At 41.3% G+C, this 20,973-nt stretch overlaps 1 protein-coding gene across 1 annotated transcript in view; it reads left to right on the plus strand.

The window, feature by feature from the left end:
* The first annotated feature begins 14,055 nt into the window (after window positions 1-14,055).
* The window catches only part of LOC110083219 (meprin A subunit alpha), a 40,336-nt gene continuing 33,418 nt past the window's right edge, over window positions 14,056-20,973 (plus strand). Inside the window, exons 1-5 of the mRNA XM_078386822.1 lie at window positions 14,056-14,124; window positions 14,315-14,387; window positions 15,611-15,651; window positions 15,745-15,820; window positions 16,855-16,972. Of these exons, the coding sequence (XP_078242948.1) occupies window positions 14,056-14,124; window positions 14,315-14,387; window positions 15,611-15,651; window positions 15,745-15,820; window positions 16,855-16,972 (377 nt within the window). The remainder of the gene's footprint in view (window positions 14,125-14,314; window positions 14,388-15,610; window positions 15,652-15,744; window positions 15,821-16,854; window positions 16,973-20,973) is intronic.

A 20,973-nucleotide genomic window follows, 5' to 3' on the forward strand; every position in this document is an offset into this window, starting at 1 on the left:
AGCCAATGAGTGGATGGAAGGCAGAGCCAAGGGGGGAGGGGGCTGGATATAAAGGCTGGTGCACGGAGTACAAAGGGAGTTTTCTGGTAGAGAGAGACTGTGTGAAACTTAAAAGTGAACAAAGAGTGAGTTAGAGATCTGTAAGAACAATGAATGGAACAGAGAGATAAAAGATTTTAGAAGTCGTAACTTATTTGGTTCAAATATAAGTGATTAACAGCCTGTTATTTATCTATTGAATATTAACCAGATATTAGCTTCCCTGATCTAATAAATGACTTAAGTTTTAAAAGCACACAAGACTCCATGATTAAATGGTATTAAAGCAGTAATACCTGGTGGTAGCAAAGAAGGAAGAAGAGCGAGAACTTTGTGAAGACCTGGGGGGATAGGGACTTCAGAGGAAATCACCACAAAGTGGTGACCAGCGGCAGGATCTGATTTAATCCAGTAACGCCTAGAAACAGAAAGGTTCCCAGAGCAGAAAAATATATTTTAGTCAGGGGATCTGAAGTGAATGGAGTGGGTAATTTCCTAGAGCTTTTCAGGGGGAAAAGCTTAGTAGGAAGCCTCCTAAACTCAGATCACGGGGGGCTAAAATAGGGACAGGCTCTGAGGAAACCATTTCTGGAAGGAGTTTACCTCAAGCAGAGAAGGGCCAGTTGGCTAGTTTGTCCTGAGCTCAAAGGACAGAGTTCTGAGGGGACTAAGCAGAGGCCAAGGTCAGAGAAGCTGAGGTGACTCAAATCAGTAAAAACTGGAAAGAATTAAAGATGATATTTCTGTTTATTTCGTGCCTAGGGGCAGGGAGACACTGTCTCGGGAAAAAGGCCTGGCTGGGAGCCAGAGGTCTAAACACAGTATCTCAGTGAATATTGGCAGGGAAGCAACTTTATTACAGAGACTAACTCACTGGGGAAGAAAAGAGAGAAAAGTGGACGTTTTAAATTTGAGGCTTGTAAAATTGAAGCAGAAGCCCAAATAAGTAAACATGCCTTCCATGTGGGGGAAAAGGGTGGCAAAGATGCCTCCTGAGGTTGGAGATGCTTCAGATCAAGAGAAGGAAATCTTGGAGTAATTACCTCAGGGGGAGAAATGGAGACTTCAAGGGGGGAAGCCTCTATAGAATTCCAAAAATGGAAATTAGAGAAAGAGCAAGAAAGGGTATTCAAGCTTAGACAGCTAGACGTAGACTTAGAAATGGAAAAGGAGACCCTGAGAAAACATGCATGGCCATATTGGAAAGGCAGAGGGGTGACCTATCAAAAGCTAAATAGGTTGAGACATATATAAGTGATTAACAGCCTGTGATTTATCTATTGAATATTAATCAGATATTAACTTCCCTGATCTAATAAATGACTTAAGTTTTAAAAGCACACAAGACTCCATGATTAAATGGTATTAAAGCAGTAATACTTGGTGGCCGCAAAGAAGGAAGAAGAGCGAGAACCTCATGAAGACCTGGGGGTATAAGGACTTCAGGCCGCCACAGGTGGTCACAGTAAATAAAACTGCTCCTGGTGTGTACTTTGTCCATCTCTGTTCTAAGAGCTCTAGGTAGGTAGAGTATCCAAAGATAGACACAGATCATTGGCCAACACTAAAGTTATACAGTAAAAAGTGGACAAAGAATCTCAGAAAGAATATGTACTGAATTACAATAAAATGAAACTGACTAAAGATCAAATGCAGTCTTTAAATGAGCCTTTAATATATGTATACATTAAAGAAGCCCTCAAAAATCAAAAAATCAGAAATCACCAGGCCCAGATGATCTTCCAGCTGAATATTACAAAGAATTAGAAATTGTATTGCTTAAACCATATAAGATACTCTTGGAATTTGTTGAAGAAAAGGGAGTGTTGCCACCAACATGGTCCGAAGCGGTAATCTCTCTCATACATAAGGAAAACACAGAGGGTAAAGAAATCAAAAACTCCAATCTCATTACTAAACAAGGATTGCAAAATATATCCAACCATGTTGGCAACTAGATTGAAAAGAATCTTAATACAGACAATACATCCAGACCAATCGGGTTTTCTTCCAAAAAGGCAGATGAAAAATAATATAAGGATAATCTTAAATACCTTGGAATACTATGAAGCTCACCAGGAAAAGCAAATGGCTGTGATATTCTTGGATTACAGAGAAAGCTTTTGATAATCTAAATTGGAATTTTATGCTATAGCAATTGGAAGTACTACAAGTTGGATAAAGATTTTTGAAATTAATTAAAGCAATCTATACGCAGCAAAAGGCAAAAGTTAGAATCAATGGAGAGCTGATGAAAGAAATACAAATACAGAGCGGTACAAGACAGGGGTGCCCAGTCTCTCCATTACTATTCATTCTTACTCTAGAAATATCAACTGAGCAAATTAGAGATAAAAAGGAAATAAAAGGACTGAAAGTAAGAGGTCATACTTTTAAGCTCCAAGCTTTTGCAGATGATCTAGTTATTATATTGGAGGATCCAATGGACTCAATTGAAGACCTGATGGAGATGCTGATGAATTTTGGTGATATGGCAGGAATGAAAATAAACCAAAAGAAAACAAAAATACTTGTTAAAAATATGAGAGATCAAGAACAACAGAAATTAATAGAAAGGACTAACTTTCAAGAAGAGAAGAGAGTCAGATATTTAGGGATCCAAATCACAAAGAAAATGAGTACATTATTCAAAGACAAATATATGAAGTTGATTAAAGAGATACAGATTAGCTTGGAGAGATGGGACAAATTACAGTGCTGCCCCGCATAGCGACATTAATCCGTTCCTGGATTAACGTCGCTATCCGGATTCTTCGCTATCCGGGCGGGGAAAACCCATAGGAACGCATTAAACTCTGTTTAATGCGTTCCTATTAGGGAAAAACTCACCGGTAAGCGAAGAATCCTGTATCCAGCCGTCATTTTCGCTGCCCGGTAAGCGAGGGCAGGGTGCGAAAATGGTGCGGGCGGCTATTTTCTGTACCCGGCGGCCATTTTGGAACTGCCAATCAGCTGTTTCCAAAATGGCCACCAGGTGCAGAAATGGTCACAATGCAATGTTTAGCCTATCTAAACATCGCAATGCGATCGCATTAGTGAACCCAAAAAATGGGTCGCTATGCGGATTCATCGTTAAACGATGCACTCGTTAAGCGAGGCACCACTGTACAGCTATCGTTGATGGGAATAATAGCAACCATCAAAATGTTCTACCTAAAATTTTATTTTTATTTCAGACAATTCCCATAATATTAAAACAGTCATTTTTTCAAGAACTTAACAAGATAATCATGAGATTTGTGCGGCAAGGTAAAAAACCAAGAATTAAAATCAAAGCAATGCAAGATGCCAAAAAAAGAGCAGTTTTTTGTCTCCCAGATTGGGTATTGTATTATATAGCCTGTGTATTGGTCTGGATAAAGGAATGGATAATTTTGGAAAATGATAGACTACTCAAGTTGGAAGAACATGATTTACAGTTAGGTTGGCATGCTTTTCTATGGTATAAAAAAGGTAAAGAGCAGAAAAGTTTCAACTCGCATATGATAAGAAGAGCCCTACTAGGGACCTGGAAAAAGATAATCCAACAGATTTACCAAAAAAACACCAGGCTGGGTATCACCCATAGAGGCCTTTACACAACCTAACTTTGTGACAGAAGCAAAACTTTTAAGATATCAAGATCTATTAAAAATGATTGTGAGTTATGGTCCAAAGAAGAGTTAGAAACACAAAACACATATCTGGACAGGTGATTCAGAGCACAAGTGGATTCTAGATATAGAAAAGATAAAATAGAGGCCATTTACACAGATCAAATGATATTCAATAAACTTCTGCTGGGCTCAAAAGAGTAGTGAAACAGTATCGGATAGCAATACATATTCTGTTACAAAAAATACTGCTTTGTAATGTTCCACTAATCCCAGAATTGTTTTACTGAGCATTATACCAGATAATATAGATAAGACAAAGAACTACCTAGTTTTATATACATAGTCACTGCAGCCAGAATTCTTTATGCGAAGAATTGGAAGAAATCGGAGATACCAAAACAAGAGGAACTCATTGAGAAGATAGGGGAAGTGGCAGAAATGGATATTCTATCAGAAGGGTTGAAAGACTGTCCAATACAAAAGGCACCTGAACGATGGGATTTACAGTATCATATAAATGGCTTGAGTCACTAGATAGTGCTTGAATAACACAGAATTAAACTAAGATGTAATTGTAAGTTGAAATCTGGAGAGCAATCAAATTGTAGAAAGGTGAAAAGTCGACTTGATATTGCAACATGAACAGATTGGATAACAGTACATTTTGTGTTCTCCTTCCCCCTCTCCCCCCCATATCCACCTCTACCTTTTGTACTACTTACCTTATCCCTAGTTGTTAAAAATAAAAAATACATTAAAAATAATAATCATTAACAAACAAACACTAAAAGTTCACTCTCTCAATAATACTAAGATGGACTGATAACTTGAAAGAGGCACCAGCCATGTCACTTGAATGAGGACATGCTTCCAAACTGAGGGGTTCTTTTTTTTGGGAGGGTTGTTGCTTCTTGAGTTGCAGTGTCTGCATCTGGACTGATAACTCAGTTGGCAGAGTCACTGGTCTCTGTGGTTTACTAATCCTCCCCACACTTTTTTTCTGGGGGGGGGGAAGGAGGGGAATGGTTGGTTATGTGTCCTGAGCACACTGCCCTGAGCTCCTTGGAGGGAATGTGAGACACAGCTACAGTAAATCACCTATCTAAATGTTCTTAATGGCAGGCTTGTGCCCCAAATCTTTCAGAAATCTAGCAATGCCACTGGCTTGCTGCTAATCACAATGAAACAGTTTTCATTACCCATTAATGTCTTCTCTAACGCTGGGTGGTGCACTTTGTAAAGAGCCTGACATCGCACCTCTTCAGCCGCTTAACAGCTGAGGAGACAAAGCATTTTCAATTTCAAAGTTGTCTGTGCTTATATTTCTACACTTCTATGTGCTCCGCACTCCTTCATGGATTGCTGCCTTGTCGTGGCGAAGGGGCTTGAGTAACTGGGACAAGCTATGGGCTATGCCGTGCAGGGACATCCAAGACGGAGAGGACATAGTGGAGAGTTCCAACTAAACGCAATCCACCTGGAGTAGGAAATGGCAATGCCACTCCAGTATCTTTGCCAAGAACGCCCCATGATCAGAAACAAAAGGCTAAAAGATATGACGCTGGAAGATGGGCCCCTCAGGTCGGAAGGCATCCAACATGCTACTGAGGAAGAGTGGAGGACAAGTACAAGTAGCTCCAGAGCTAATGAAGTGGTTGGGCCAAAGCCGAAAGGACGCTCAGTTGTGGACGTGCCTGGAAGTGAAAGGAAAGTCCAATGCTGCAAAGAAAAATACTGCATAGGAACCTGGAACGTAAGGTCTATGAATGTTGGGAAGCTGGAAGTGGTCAAACAGGAGATGGCAAGAATAAACATCGACATCCTGGGCATCAGCAAACTAAAATGGACAGGAATGGGCAAATTCAGCTCAGATGATTATCATATCTACTATTGTGGGCAAGAATCCCGTAGAAGGAATGGAGTAGCCTTCATAGTCAACAAAAGAGTGGGAAAAGCTGTAATAGGATACAATCTCAAAAATGATAGAATGATGTCAATAAGAATCCAAGGCAGACCTTTCTGTTGTTGTTTAGTCGTTTAGTCGTGTCCGACTCTTCATGACCCCATGGACCAGAGCACGCCAGGCCCTCCTGTCTTCTACTGCCTCCCGGAGTTGTGTCAGGTTCATGTTGGTTGCTTCGCAGACACTGTCCAGCCATCTCATCCTCAGTCGTCCCCTTCTCCTCTTGCCATCACACCTTCCTAACATCAAGGTTTTTTCCAAGGACTCTTTTCTTCTCATGAGATGGCCAAAGTACTGGAGCCTCAGCTTCAGGATCTGTCCTTCAAGTGAGCATTCAGGGTTGATTTCCTTTAGAACTGATAGGTTTGTTCTCCTTGCAGTCCAGGGGATGCTCAAGAGCCTCCTCCAGCACCACAATTCAAAGGCATCAATTCTTCGGCGGTCTGCTTTCTTTATGGTCCAGCTCTCACTTCCATACATCACGACAGGAAAAACCATAGCTTTGACTATTCGGACTTTTGTTGGCAAGGTGATGTCTCTGCTTTTCAAGATGCTGTCAAGATTTGTCATCGCTTTCCTCCCAAGAAGAAGGCGCCTTTTAATTTCAGGGCTGCTGTCTCCATCTGCAGTGATCATGGAGCCCAGGAAGATAAAATTTGACACTGCCTCCATATCTTCCCCTTCTATTTCCCAGGAGGTGATGGGACCAGTGGCCATGATCTTACTTTTTTTGATGTTGAGTTTCAGACCGTTTTTTGCACTCTCCTCTTTCACTCTCATTACAAGGTTCTTTAATTCCTCCTCACTTTCTGCCATCAGAGTGGTATCATCTGCATATCGGAGGTTGTTGATATTTCTTCCGGCAATCTTAATTCCGGCTTGGGTTTCTTCCAGTCCAGCCTTCCGCATGATGTATTCTGCATATAAGTTAAATAAGCTGGGGGACAATATACAGCCTTGCCGTACTCCTTTCCCAATTTTGAACCACTCAGTTGTTCCATGATCAGTTCTAACTGTTGCTTCCTGTCCCACATATAGGTTTCTCAGGAGACAGATAAAGTGGTCAGGCACTCCCATTTCTTTAAGAACTTGCCATAGTTTGCTGTGGTCCACACAGTCAAAGGCTTTCGCATAGTCAATGAAGCAGAAGTAGATATTTTTCTGGAACTCTCTGGCTTTCTCCATAATCCAGCGCAAGTTAGCAATTTGGTCTCGAGTTCCTCTGCCTCTTCGGAATCCAGCTTGTACTTCTGGGAGTTCTCGGTCCACATACTGCTGAAGCCTACCTTGTAGGATTTTGAGCATAACCTTGCTAGCGTGTGAAATGAGTGCAATTGTACGGTAGTTGGAGCATTCTTTGGCACTGCCTTTCTTTGGGATTGTAATGTAGACTGATCTTTTCCAATCCTCTGGCCACTGTTGAGTTTTCCAAACTTGCTGGCATATTGAATGTAGCACCTTAACAGCATCATCTTTCAAGATTTTAAATAGTTCAACTGGAATGCCATCACCTCCACTGGCCTTGTTGTTAGCCAGGCTTTCTAAGGCCCACTTGACTTCGCTCTCCAGGATGTCTGGCTCAAGGTCAGCAACTACATTGTCTGGGTTGTCCGGGATATCCAAATCTTTCTGATATAATTCCTCTGTGTATTCTTGCCACCTCTTCTTGACGTCTTCTGCTTCTGTTAGGTCCCTCCCATTTTTGTCTTTTATCATGTTCATCTTTGCGCAAAATGTTCCTCTAATATGTCCAATTTTCCTGAACAGATCTCTGGTCTTTCCTTTTCTGTTATCTTCCTCTATTTCTTTGCATTGTTCATTTAAGAAGGCCCTCTTGTCTCTCCTTGCTATTCTTTGGAAGTCTGCATTCAAGTTTCTGTAACTTTCCCTATCTCCCTTGCATTTTGCTTCCCTTCTCCTCTCTGCTATTTCTAAGGCCTCGTTGGACAGCCACTTTGCTTTCTTGCATTTCCTTTTCTTTGGGATGGTTTTCGTTGCTGCCTCCTGGACAATGTTACGAGCCTCTATCCAAAGTTCTTCAGGCACTCTGTCCACCAAATCTAGTTCCTTAAATCTGTTCTTTACTTCCACTGTGTATTCATAAGGGATTTGGTTTAGATTATACCTGAGTGGCCCAGTGGTTTTTCCTAATCTCTTCAGTTTAAGCTTGAATTTTGCTATGAGAAGCTGATGATCAGAACTGCAGTCAGCTCCAGGTCTTGTTTTTGCTGACTGTATAGAGCTTCTCCATCTTTGGCTGCAGAGAATATAATCAATCTGATTTCGATATTGCCCATCTGGTGATTTCCATGTATAGAGTCGCCTCTTGTGTTGTTGGAAAAGAGTGTTTGTGATGACCAGCTTATTCTCTTGACAAAACTCTATTAGCCTTTGTCCTGCTTCGTTCTGAACTCCAAGGCCAAACTTCCCTGTTGTACCTTTTATCTCTTGGCTCCCTACTTTAGCATTCCAGTCCCCTAGAATGAGAAGAACATCTTTCTTTGGTGTCAGTTCTAGAAGGTGTTGTAAATCTTCATAGAATTGTTCAATTTCAGTCTCCTCAGCAATGCTGGTTGGTGCATAAACTTGGATTATTGTGATGTTGAATGGTCTGCCTTGGATTCGTATTGACATCATTCTATCATTTTTGAGATTGTATCCTATTACAGCTTTTCCCACTCTTTTGTTGACTATGAGGGCTACTCCATTCCTTCTACGGGATTCTTGCCCACAATAGTAGATATGATAATCATCTGAGCTGAATTCGCCCATTCCTGTCCATTTTAGTTCACTGATGCCCAGGATGTCGATGTTTATTCTTGCCATCTCCTGTTTGACCACCTCCAGCTTCCCAACGTTCATAGATCTTACATTCCAGGTTCCTATGCAGTATTTTTCTTTGCAGCATTGGATTTTCCTTTCACTTCCAGGCACGTCCACAGCTGAGCGTCCTTTCGGCTTTGGCCCAACCACTTCATTAGCTCTGGAGCTACTTGTACTTGTCCTCCACTCTTCCTCAGTAGCATGTTGGACGCCTTCCGACCTGAGGGGCCCATCTTCCAGCGTCATATCTTTTAGCCTTTTGTTTCTGATCATGGGGCGTTCTTGGCAAAGATACTGGAGTGGCTTGCCATTTCCTACTCCAGGTGGATTGCGTTTAGTTGGAACTCTCCACTATGTCCTGTCCGTCTTGGGTGTCCCTGCACGGCATAGCCCATAGCTTCTCTGAGTTACTCAAGCCCCTTCGCCACGACAAGGCAGCAATCCATGAAGGAGGGCAGACCTTTCAGCATCACAATAATCCAAGTTTATGCACCAACTACCACTGCTGAGGAGACTGAAACTGAAAAATTTTATGAAGATTTACAACACCTTCTAGAACTGACACCAAAGAAAGATGTTCTTCTCATTCTAGGGGACTGGAATGCTAAAGTAGGGAGCCAAGAGATAAAAGGTACAACAGGGAAGTTTGGCCTTGGAGTTCAGAACGAAGCAGGGCAAAGGCTAATAGAGTTTTGTCAAGAGAACAAGCTGGTGATCACAAACACTTTTTTCCAACAACACAAGAGGCGACTCTATACATGGAAATTACCAGATGGGCAATATCGAAATCAGATTGATTATATTCTCTGCAGCCAAAGATAGAGAAGCTCTATACAGTCAGCAAAAACAAGACCTGGAGCTGATTGTGGCTCTGATCATCAGCTTCTCATAGCAAAACTCAAGCTTAAACTGAAGAGAGTAGGAAAAACCATTGGGCTCCTCAGGTATAATCTAAACCAAATCCCTTATAAATACACAGTGGAAGTAAAGAACAGAATTAAGGAACTCGATTTGGTGGACAGAGTGCCTGAAGAACTTTGGATAGAGGATCGTAACATTGTACAAGAGGCAGCAACAAAAAACATCCCAAAGAAAAGGAAATGCAAGAAAGCAAAGTGGCTGTCCAACGAGGCCTTAGAAATAGCAGAGAGGAGAAGGGAAGCAAAATGCAAGGGAGATAGGGAAAGTTACAGAAACTTGAATGCAGACTTCCAAAGAATAGCAAGGAGAGACAAGAGGGCCTTCTTAAATGAACAATGCAAAGAAATAGAGGAAGATAACAGAAAAGGAAAGACCAGAGATCTGTTCAGGAAAATTGGACATATTAGAGGAACATTTTGCGCAAAGATGAACATGATAAAAGACAAAAATGGGAGGGACCTAACAGAAGCAGAAGACGTCAAGAAGAGGTGGCAAGAATACACAGAGGAATTATATCAGAAAGATGTGGATATCCCGGACAACCCAGACAATGTAGTTGCTGACCTGGAGAGCGAAGTCAAGTGGGCCTTAGAAAGCCTGGCTAACAACAAGGCCAGTGGAGGTGATGGCATTCCAGTTGAACTATTTAAAATCTTGAAAGATGATGCTGTTAAGGTGCTACATTCAATATGCCAGCAAGTTTGGAAAACTCAACAGTGGCCAGAGGATTGGAAAAGATCAGTCTACATCCCAATCCCAAAGAAAGGCAGTGCCAAAGAATGCTCCAACTACCATACAATTGCACTCATTTCGCACGCTAGCAAGGTTATGCTCAAAATCCTACAAGGTAGGCTTCAGCAGTATGTGGACCGAGAACTCCCAGAAGTACAAGCTGGATTCCGAAGAGGCAGAGGAACTCGAGACCAAATTGCTAACTTGCGCTGGGTTATGGAGAAAGCCAGAGAGTTCCAGAAAAATATCTACTTCTGCTTCATTGACTATGCGAAAGCCTTTGACTGTGTGGACCACAGCAAACTATGGCAAGTTCTTAAAGAAATGGGAGTGCCTGACCACTTTATCTGTCTCCTGAGAAACCTATATGTGGGGCAGGAAGCAACAGTTAGAACTGGTCATGGAACAACTGAGTGGTTCAAAATTGGGAAAGGAGTACGGCAAGGCTGTATATTGTCCCCCAGCTTATTTAACTTATATGCAGAATACATCATGCGGAAGGCTGGACTGGAAGAAACCCAAGCCGGAATTAAGATTGCCGGAAGAAATATCAACAACCTCCGATATGCAGATGATACCACTCTGATGGCAGAAAGTGAGGAGGAATTAAAGAACCTTGTAATGAGAGTGAAAGAGGAGAGTGCAAAAAACGGTCTGAAACTCAACATCAAAAAAACTAAGATCATGGCCACTGGTCCCATCACCTCCTGGGAAATAGAAGGGGAAGATATGGAGGCAGTGTCAAATTTTATCTTCCTGGGCTCCATGATCACTGCAGATGGAGACAGCAGCCCTGAAATTAAAAGGCGCCTTCTTCTTGGGAGGAAAGCGATGACAAATCTGGACAGCATCTTGAAAAGCAGAGACATCACCTTGCCAACAAAAGTCCGAATAGTCAAAGCTATGGTTTTTCCTGTCGTGATGTATGGAAGTGAGAGCTGGACCATAAAGAAAGCAGACCGCCGAAGAATTGATGCCTTTGAATTGTGGTGCTGGAGGAGGCTCTTGAGAATCCCCTGGACTGGAAGGAGAACAAACCTATCAGTTCTAAAGGAAATCAACCCTGAGTGCTCACTGGAAGGACAGATCCTGAAGCTGAGGCTCCAGTACTTTGGCCATCTAATGAGAAGAGAAGACTCCCTGGAAAAGACCCTGATGTTGGGAAAGTGTGATGGCAAGAGGAGAAGGGGACGACCGAGGATGAGATGGCTGGACAGTGTCTGCGAAGCAACCAACATGAACCTGACACAACTCCGGGAGGCAGTGGAAGACAGGAGGGCCTGGCGTGCTCTGGTCCATGGGGTCACGAAGAGTCGGACACGACTAAACGACTAAACACACACACACACACATGCTAGCAAGGTTATGCTCAAAATCCTACAAGGTAGGCTTCAGCAGTATGTGGACCGAGAACTCCCAGAAGTACAAGCTGGATTCCGAAGGGGCAGAGGAACTCGAGACCAAATTGCAAACATGCGCTGGATTATAGAGAAAGCCAGAGAGTTCCAGGAAAACATCTACTTCTGCTTCATTGACTATGCAAAAGCCTTTGACTGTGTGGACCACAGCAAACTATGGCAAGTCCTTAAAGAAATGGGAGTGCCTGACCACCTTGTCTATCTCCTGAGAAACCTATATGTGGGACAGGAAGCAACAGTTAGAACTGGATATGGAACAACTGATTAGTTCAAAATTGGGAAAGGAGTACGACAAGGCTGTATATTGTCCCCGGGCTTATTTAACTTATATGCAGAATACATTATGCAGAAGGCTGGACTGGAGGAATCCCAAGCCGGAATTAAGATTGCCGGAAGAAATATCAACAACCTCCGATATGCAGATGATACCACTCTGATGGCAGAAAGTGAGGAGGAATTAAAGAACCTTGTAATGAGGGTGAAAGAGGAGAGTGCAAAAAATGGCCTGAAACTCAACATCAAAAAAACTAAGATAATGGCCACTGGTCCCATCACTTCCTGGGAAATTGAAGGGGAAGATATGGAGGCAGTGACAGATTTTACTTTCTTGGGCTCCATGATCACTGCAGATGGAGACAGCAGCCACGAAATTAAAAGACGCCTGCTTCTGGGGAGGAAAGCGATGACAAACCTTGACAGCATCTTAAAAAGCAGAGACATCACCTTGCCAACAAAAGTCCGAATAGTCAAAGCTATGGTTTTTCCTGTCGTGATGTATGGAAGTGAGAGCTGGACCATAAAGAAAGCAGACCGCCGAAGAATTAATGCCTGTGAACTGTGGTGCTGGAGGAGGCTCTTGAGAGTCCCCTGGACTGCAAGGAGAACAAACCTATTGATTCTAAAGGAAATCAACCCTGAGTGTTCACTGGAAGGACAGATCCTGAAGCTGAGGCTCCAGTACTTTGGCCATCTCTTGAGAAGAGAAGACTCCTTGGAAAAGACCTTGATGTTAGGAAAGTGTGACGGCAAGAGGAGAAGGGGACGACAGAGGATGAGATGGCTGGACAGTGTCTGTGAAGCAACCAACATGAATTTGAGACAACTACAGGAAGCAGTGGAAGACAGGAGGGCCTGGCGTGCTCTGGTCCATGGGGTCACGAAGAGTCGGACACGACTAAACGACTAAACGACGACGACAATGTGCTCTGCATATCTGAGGCTTCAAATAAGTCTAGATAATTGCTCTTTTATAAAAAAAAGACAAAGAATATCAACAGTATATAAGGAAGATGAAGATATATACACTATAGCAAAGCCCTCCCCCTCACTCCTTGTTCATATAATTTTAAGTTGCACCCACCTTCTGAGGCTTATCTTTGTTAGTTCTTGTGTCTACCACTACAGAGAAATCCATTAGCGTGTTTCTCAGGCCTCTGCCCACATAGCCAGGCTTAATCACATTTCACAGTATGTCTAGTGCTGCAGATGTCAGAATAATACTCTCTGAGTTCAGATTTAATGGTAAAGGTAAACAAGGAAAGGAACCTTTCCTTCAAAATTGATGCTTAAACCTCAGGGTTCTTTTTATCATCAAGTAACCCACACAGATACAGTCTGTTCTCTGGAATATACACAGCAGACCTATTTTAGGCCACCTACAATTTAGAACTTGAGAACTATGAACTTTTTTCTTTTAATATAAATAATAATGCCTGCTGTCATGCTCATATCTATCATTCTGGTCAGATGGCTAAGGTCAGTGCTGTGGGCTCACACATTTGTTGGGCTGGAAAAGATGATGTGGCAGAGGAATTCCACGCCATAGGAAGAAGTGTGGCACATGAATCTTCCTTCACCACCACTGCACCTATTACATCTTTAAACCTCCAATGAAGAACAGCAGAAACCTTTCCGAGATCCCTGCTGCTGTTGGTGAGGGCTAGGCAACCTTCTGGTGACAGATCCAAAAGATGCAGAGTTGACATCTTATGCTGCAATGCAATCATGTTGAGTGGAATATAGGTATTAATGATAGCCCAATTTGCTTATTGTTCCTCTAAAAGTCATAGAAATTAGAATCCCCCTCCACTTGTCCTTATGCTAGCTTTCATGCTAGCTTTTGCGAACTCACGATTATTCATTAATTGAGGTGTGGGCTTTCCTCAAAGTTTTCCCTTTATAAATACTCCCTCCTGCAAAACAGGTTTTTACATTCACTCGGTGGAGAAGAACTGGTAGCTGAGTAGCAGCAATGTACATATTTCTACTGTCATCTGCAGGATGAAATATGCCTGCTTTCAGCTCACTTTGAGGAGGTTCTGCAGAATGAAACGAAGACCTATAAAACAAAAATATTTTCCACTTAGATATTTATGCAAATGAAAAACCAATGGTACTGAAATGTTATACGGTGGTAATTTTTCACCATTTTGATCATCCCCAATAGGAGAAAACAAATATCCAAGCTTCCATATTTCTACAACGAATGAACAGCTTAATATAATAATCATTAAGAACTCTGTTTCTTCAAACTATTCCAGCCATGATTCCTAGAACAGCCTTTTGGTTCTTCACCGTCTTAATTCTTTTTGCCTCCCGCAACTCATTTCCAGTAAGTTTCCATCCAGCATTCTGACTTTACTTTGTCTTTCATTATGACAAAGCACAATAAGCACATTATTTCATTCTTCTTCTTCTAAATTCTTCTCTTTTCAGGTTCACCATTTGCTACAGGACAATGGTAAGATTTTTCCTTGGCTGACAATTGAGAATGAATATAGTCTAAGCTGCTACACTGGAAGTTACATTATTCTTTTCATTTATCAGATGCTGATGATGGTGAACTGAGAGATGATATTCCAGAAATAAACTCAGGTATGTGGCACTAAAAATTATAATATTGGAATGGTATCTTTCTCCAAAAAAAAAAACCTTTTATTTTAAAACTATAATAATTGATTTTTGCTTCCAGGCCAACATTTTGACATTTATAAAGTGAATTTTAAAGACTTCATTCTTGATATTTGATGAGGAAACATTCTACATATATGCTGCATGTTGAAAAACATTATTTAAACAACATTGAAAAGTTATGAGGTTGCATATTCTTATAAACTACTTGTATTATTTCAAATGAGCAGAAAGGCAAATTTTAAGTCAAGCTATTGAGGTGGCTGAATCACAAAATGAAATGCAGTGGAGGTCTCATAAGGCACAATTTATTATAGAGTTTATGATGAAAGGGGACAGAACAGAGCTTTGATGTCAATTGTCCTGGTTGGAGCCACAATGGTCCACTAGAGTTAAAAAAAATTGAGATGATAATCAACAGCTTAGTAATTTTTTTTTTTTACTATCTGCCAAGGTATTTTTAAACAAATCAGCAAAGGTAGATATTTTTTAAACTTATATATTTTTTAAAAACCCTATTCAGGCACTCTCAATGCCAGTGCTGAGAGCTTGCTTAAGGGGTAACACCTCACCCTTCACATCGTTCATGGTTTCAGTGCCTAGTGTGAAGAAAAGGAGAGTTCTACTCATCCATCATCTCAGCACACAAGGAAAGATCCATTTTTCCCCCCAAGATGCTTATTCAGGTGCACATTTTAAATGGGAGCAAGACTCAGTGATGAAACTGTAAAGAAGACAGCAACAAAGAGGCTGGGAATAGCACTCTAAGTATGCTTGACCCTGTTCTAATATTTGAACAAGGCTAATATCAAACCTACATTTCAGAATTAAATTTTTCATGCCTCATGAATTTCTGTGTATGGGATTAAACATTGTAGTGTCCAATGGGAGGGAAGTGACATTTGGGCAAATCCCAAATAAGCAGACAAAAAAAAGGAAAACAAGCAACAACAACAACAACAAAAGGACATAGAAGTCAGTTGTGAGGAATTACATTTTGGAAACAGTTGTGGTTTTAATGATTTATCACTTAGTCAATAATGAGTTACGGTATCTGTGGGCACACTGCACAAAAATAATAATCACTTTGATCAAAAGTTTCTTTTGAAAATGTCTTCAGAGATAGAAAAAAACTGATATATTTCACATTTTAAAGTAAACCACTTTCTTAATTTCCCACCTCCTAGCTGCTGGACTAAGCCTCTTCCAGGGAGATATTTTACTGCCTGTGAGTCTTTTATAAACATACTTCATAATGAAAATAATTTTGTGTTGCAAAGCGCTAAAGTCTCCAGCATTGATTCTTGTGCATTTTCAACAGAGACAACGCAGTGTACTGAGTAATGAACATTATAGATGGAAATTCCCTATCCCGTTCATCTTGGCTGACAACCTAGGTAAAACAAACTTGGCATTATTACAGTACTGTTGAAGTTAAGATCAGATCTAGTTGTGATTTCAGAATAAAAACTTAATCTTGGAGAAAATCAATTCCACTTGTGGTTTAAGACACCTTAAGTGATGCAGTCAAGAGAAAGCAGGCTTCTATTTGACTCCTAGGAATTTGGATTGCATTTTCACCTGTGTAATATACCCGTCAATACTCTGACTGAATGTCTTAAAGCAGCAACTGTGGGCAAATAATGGAAACTTAATCAAGGCAGGGACACATCTGAGCACAAGCAATGGACTCTCCCCAGGAACGTAAGGTCAATATCCTTGGGGGTGGACTTGCACTCACCTTAACAGTCAGATATTTCCTTTGGGGAAAAAAAAACAGAAGCTTTACTTCTAGATCCAGATAGAGGCTATGGCCTTTTCAAAATGGTTATCGGTGTGGCAGGTATACATAATTGTTTTAAAGATTCAGCCTTTGATTGGACTAATGGAAGACAGCCCTCCATGGTATGGCTTTGAAAAATGTCAAGGAACTAGGAATAGTCCAGAATGCAGCAGCAAAGGTGCTTGCTTCTATGCTACCTTTTTTTGTAGGATATTTAAATGAGGAAACATATCTTGAGTGGTTTTTTTTAAAAAAAAACAATCAGGAGGACAGGATATCTGTACCAGCATGTGTCTATCCATGTCTAGATCCATAATTCCTCATATCTTCACTTAAGGGATCTCTGGAACAGAGCTGGCAGATGTATAAAGAAGGCTTCCATCAGGGAACAACTGCCACAGAGTGATTCAGTTTAAAGATGCCCTTTATATGTCAATTCCACAATCACCACACTCATAAATAAAGCCTTGTGTTAAGTAACAAAATTATTTACTGCCACACATTAAAACTTGGTCAGCTGTTCCTCTTTCCTTGGTATTTTTTGTTTTCAGAAAAATAAAGAGTGCACTGGTAAGAAGTAGTTTTTATGAACTGTGTTTGGTGTGGGGCTTTCCCCGACCCTTGTTCTTCCTCTTCTTATTCTTCTAGATCTCAATGCCAAGGGGGTGATTCTTAGAGCGTTTGAAGGATTCCATTTAAAATCTTGTGTGCATTTCAAGCCATATGATGGGGAGAAATCATATATAATATTTCAGAAGTTTCAAGGGTAAGTAAAAAAGATGCTAGCAATTTGGGTTGTGTAATTAAGCTGGGTCCAACACTCTCTTTAGTCTGAATGAAGTTGTCATGTCAGGTAGAGGAGGAGAACTAGCAGGGAGGACAGGCAGCAAGGCAGGAGCTCCTGCCACTCCAGAGAGTGGCTGCTCCTCCACATGGCTTCCCAGAGTGGGGGATTTCCTCAGTGCCAGGGGGGCAATGCTAGCCTGTTTCTGCTATTTCTCTGTTTCCTCCTTCCGACGCAACATCTACATTACGCGCAAGCAAAGACTGTTTAGTGCCTAGTAGGCTTCTGTGTAAAAGAAACTACATTGTCTTCTTTCCATCCCCCCCACTTCACCCGTTAAGTTTAGGCAGGCTGGTCAGCAGCTTATAAGCTGCCCCCCACACCACCATTTGTATTCTTGATGTGAGGTGTGTTTGTTTGTTTGCATATTTCAAGGTTCCCAGGGTAGAAGTGCATTGTGTCTTTGCAATCAGTACACAGAGACACACTACGACCTGTACAGGCCAAGGTATCTCTCTTGAGTTCATTTTGTTCTAATTAAAACAGTATCCCAGATCCAGAGTACAGAACATATTTTTCCTCTGTAGGACAAGCATTTACATGGTGAAGAAATTGAAGGTGGGCATTTGCAGACATGCCCTGAGGTGGAGTTTATACCTATCAAATAAGAGGCAACTTTCTGCAGCGTGGTCCCCCTGTATCTACACAGTCCTATTCTGGTCTTATCTTCTTGGCCACAGAGTGAAAATATGCAATATTTTTCACACTGAGAATTTCATTTCATGGAGATTTCATACTAGCAAATACACATGCATGTCTGTTGTAGCCATTCCCCATAATGCATTGTTGGTTCCTCACTGCATATATTATCTTGAGTGGTATATATATAAAGATATGACAGCATAAAAATCATTTGGTAGAAGTGGTCTTCTGAACATTCAGTGCGGGGGTCACAATATGTTCTTGCTATCTCTATTCAGTTTTTAAATGGATACTGAATTATATTTACTTAAAATGAACATTCTCACCAAATGCTCAGTTTATATAGGATTTGATTTGAGGTCTGCTTTCATAATTTTGAAAACTGGCATGATCTACTTCAGGGGTGGGCAATTAATTTCTATAGGGGGCCACATGAAAAATCTGAACTGTGTTTGGGGGCCGAACCAACGTTACTTAAAAATAGGTCCCCATTAGGTGGGTAGTAATAGGCCCCCAATTTGTGGGTAGTAATAGGCCCCCATTGGGCGAGGCCCTGTGGTGAACGAACTACAAGGCTGACATAGTTAACTCCCTAAACTTTTTTAGGACTGGAGCGACAACCAGCGGGTTGGACAGGAGCAGCTCGCGTGCCATATGTGGCCCGCGGGTCGCACTTTGCCCAGGTCTGATCTACTTTGTCCCAAAGTTAACTTTCTTTTAGAAAATTCAAATGTTTTATATTTTCCTATTGAATAACATGGAAAAATGAAAGAAAGAAAAAACAGTTTCATTTATTTTTAAGTAATGAGGCTTGTTGATAGAATTAGGTGAAATTTGCAGGCATTGCTACCTTTCTAAGGGAATAATTCCGGCAAAATTCAAATAAATACATGTGGGTGTGAAGTGTGGGTGTGTGAGAGGGAGAGAGGGAGGACCTTCTCTACACACCCATTTTGGAGCAGACTGGACTGGGATAAAAAGAGTCACTACAAGAGCTGATGTGCCATTTGGTGTCATCCTCTCATCCAAATAGTATATGGGTCTCAAATGAGCCTATTTGATCCAATTTGGCAATAAGGTAAATTGGCTTAAGAAAAGAGCCACTCCAGGACATTGGCAAATTAAACAGCTCCTCAGCTCTGGAGGGGCCAAGGAAGTGAGAGTATTAGGGCAGTGCATATGCATTGCACCACATTTGCCTAATGGAAAACTTCTTCCCAAAAGTAGGAGAAAAAAGGAAGTGACAATGAAGGGGATTTTTGTTTGTTTCTCTTAAAGTTCCAGTTAACAGTCAGTCAAGAAAAGCAAACAAAAATCCCCCTTGTTGTCCCCTAGTAAATTGACAGCAGGCTGGTGTGGACAAAACACTTTTGGCTTTTGTTTTTTCCTAGTGATGCAGCACTTACACGCTGCCCTTTAATTTATTTATTTTTTACTTACTTGTTCCTCACATGGAGCCAAGCAAGTGTTAAATTTGCCAATATCAAATTGCAATTCAAACAAGGAGGCTTGCTTTGTTTTGTTTCCAGAGATTGCATGTGCTGGAAATGAACAAAATGAAGCAATGCAACAAAAAAGGTAGAAGCCTGTAACAGGGACCAAAAAGGTGCAGGTAGGAATGTTCTGAGGACGGGCTGATTCACTCCAGCAAAGACATTGTCTGATCATCCCTGCAGTGGACCAAACAGCAGGCAAAATGTCCATTTATTCACACTCAGAGAGAGTGTCTTAAGGGAATCCAGGCTGCCCTTTGCAAAGATCGAAGCTGCAGCTTCCCTACTCTAAATGAAGCCACAGCCACCATCTTTGTGAGGGGCAGCCAGTCTCCCTTTTTACATGTGTGGCTGGGAGGCCAGAAGGAGACCTCAGCAGCAGTGATTAAGGAAAGGGGTATCAGTGGGGGGGGGGAGGCTAAGGTAGGGAAAGGAAGGGATGGGTGGGTAGGCTGTGGGGGTGGCTGGGGCAAATTTGGGGTCTCTTGTTGCTTAGGGGCCAGTTTTATAGCCATTTAAAGTGAAGACAAATCAATTCATCAATTTGTTGAAGAATATTTGTATATTCGTGTTACTTGAGTCATTAAACTTGATGAATCACGAATCAACACGAATCGCCATTTTTTATTTGTCCCCATCTCTACTAATTAGTTCAGTTTCTCTTCCTGATAACGCTCTATAAAATGGATTAATTGCTTTTGCAGCAACTGTCACCCCTCTTGTTTTTATGCCTTTTGGTATGCTTTGTTCTATGTCTTGGTCTACTCCTCAGAATAAATATGTATTTCTAGCAGTTTGTTATTTCACTAGAAATGTCCTGTTTTCCTTTTTCCTGATAGACACAAAGATTGTTACCTTACTACTTCATTTTTGTCTCCATGCTTTCATTTACCCAACAAATTATGGTAGCAGAGGTTGTTGTTTTTAAGAGAAAACACTCAAAGCTACCACTGTGTTTGGAATTTTATTTGACTCTTCCTTTGAAGTTCATACGGTGAAACAGAGTGGGGGTTCTGGCAAATATTCCTTTCATTCTAAATTGGGGAATGTGTTGTATTTGCCTCTGGTTACAGCCAAAGGACAAAAGGAGGTGACTTTTGAAATGGCAAGAGAACTTTTTTTAAGTGACAAGACGATTGTTTATACACAGCCAAACAGTCTTCGGTGACTTATACATTACAGAATGGAAAGTGAAGTTGTGAAGGGGAGAAAACAAGTTAACTCTTGTCACACTAGGAGACAGCATAAAGCTGCATAGATATGTGTCATGAGTTCAGCCAAAGAAGATCTGGCATCTGAGGGGTTAATTTCAGCTGAGGAAAATACTGGGCAATTAGAAGCACAGACAGCTGAATCACCACCAGATTCTCCTCCCCCAGTATCCAGAGGGAGGGACAAGCTTTGACAAGGACTCATAACACGAAGATACGAAGCTCGCATGAATGCTTCCCACAGGAACATCAGGTCGACCAGTCCTGAGTTTTAACAGGATGGAAGGCTTCTAGGATTTTGATGGTTGCTGCTCCTATATAATTTGTCCCTAGAAGACTTGGAAATCTGTGGAAGCAACAAGTCCATTCTCTGGCTCGCGTCCACGTTCCTGCTATCTTGAACCTTGCTTACTTGACCTTTGGCTCTTAGACTCTGACTTCTGACTACAGTTCATGTTCTCACTTTGACAATTTGGCATCTGTTTTGTATCTCCTGGCCTTCTGACTTTGGACTGACTTATTGGACTTTTGCCTGCTGTATCCCCTGGAAACGTAACAATATGCCAATAACTCCACC

Source organism: Pogona vitticeps, chromosome 1 (genome assembly GCF_051106095.1).
Source record: "Pogona vitticeps strain Pit_001003342236 chromosome 1, PviZW2.1, whole genome shotgun sequence".
Classification (NCBI taxonomy): Eukaryota; Metazoa; Chordata; class Lepidosauria; order Squamata; family Agamidae; genus Pogona; species Pogona vitticeps.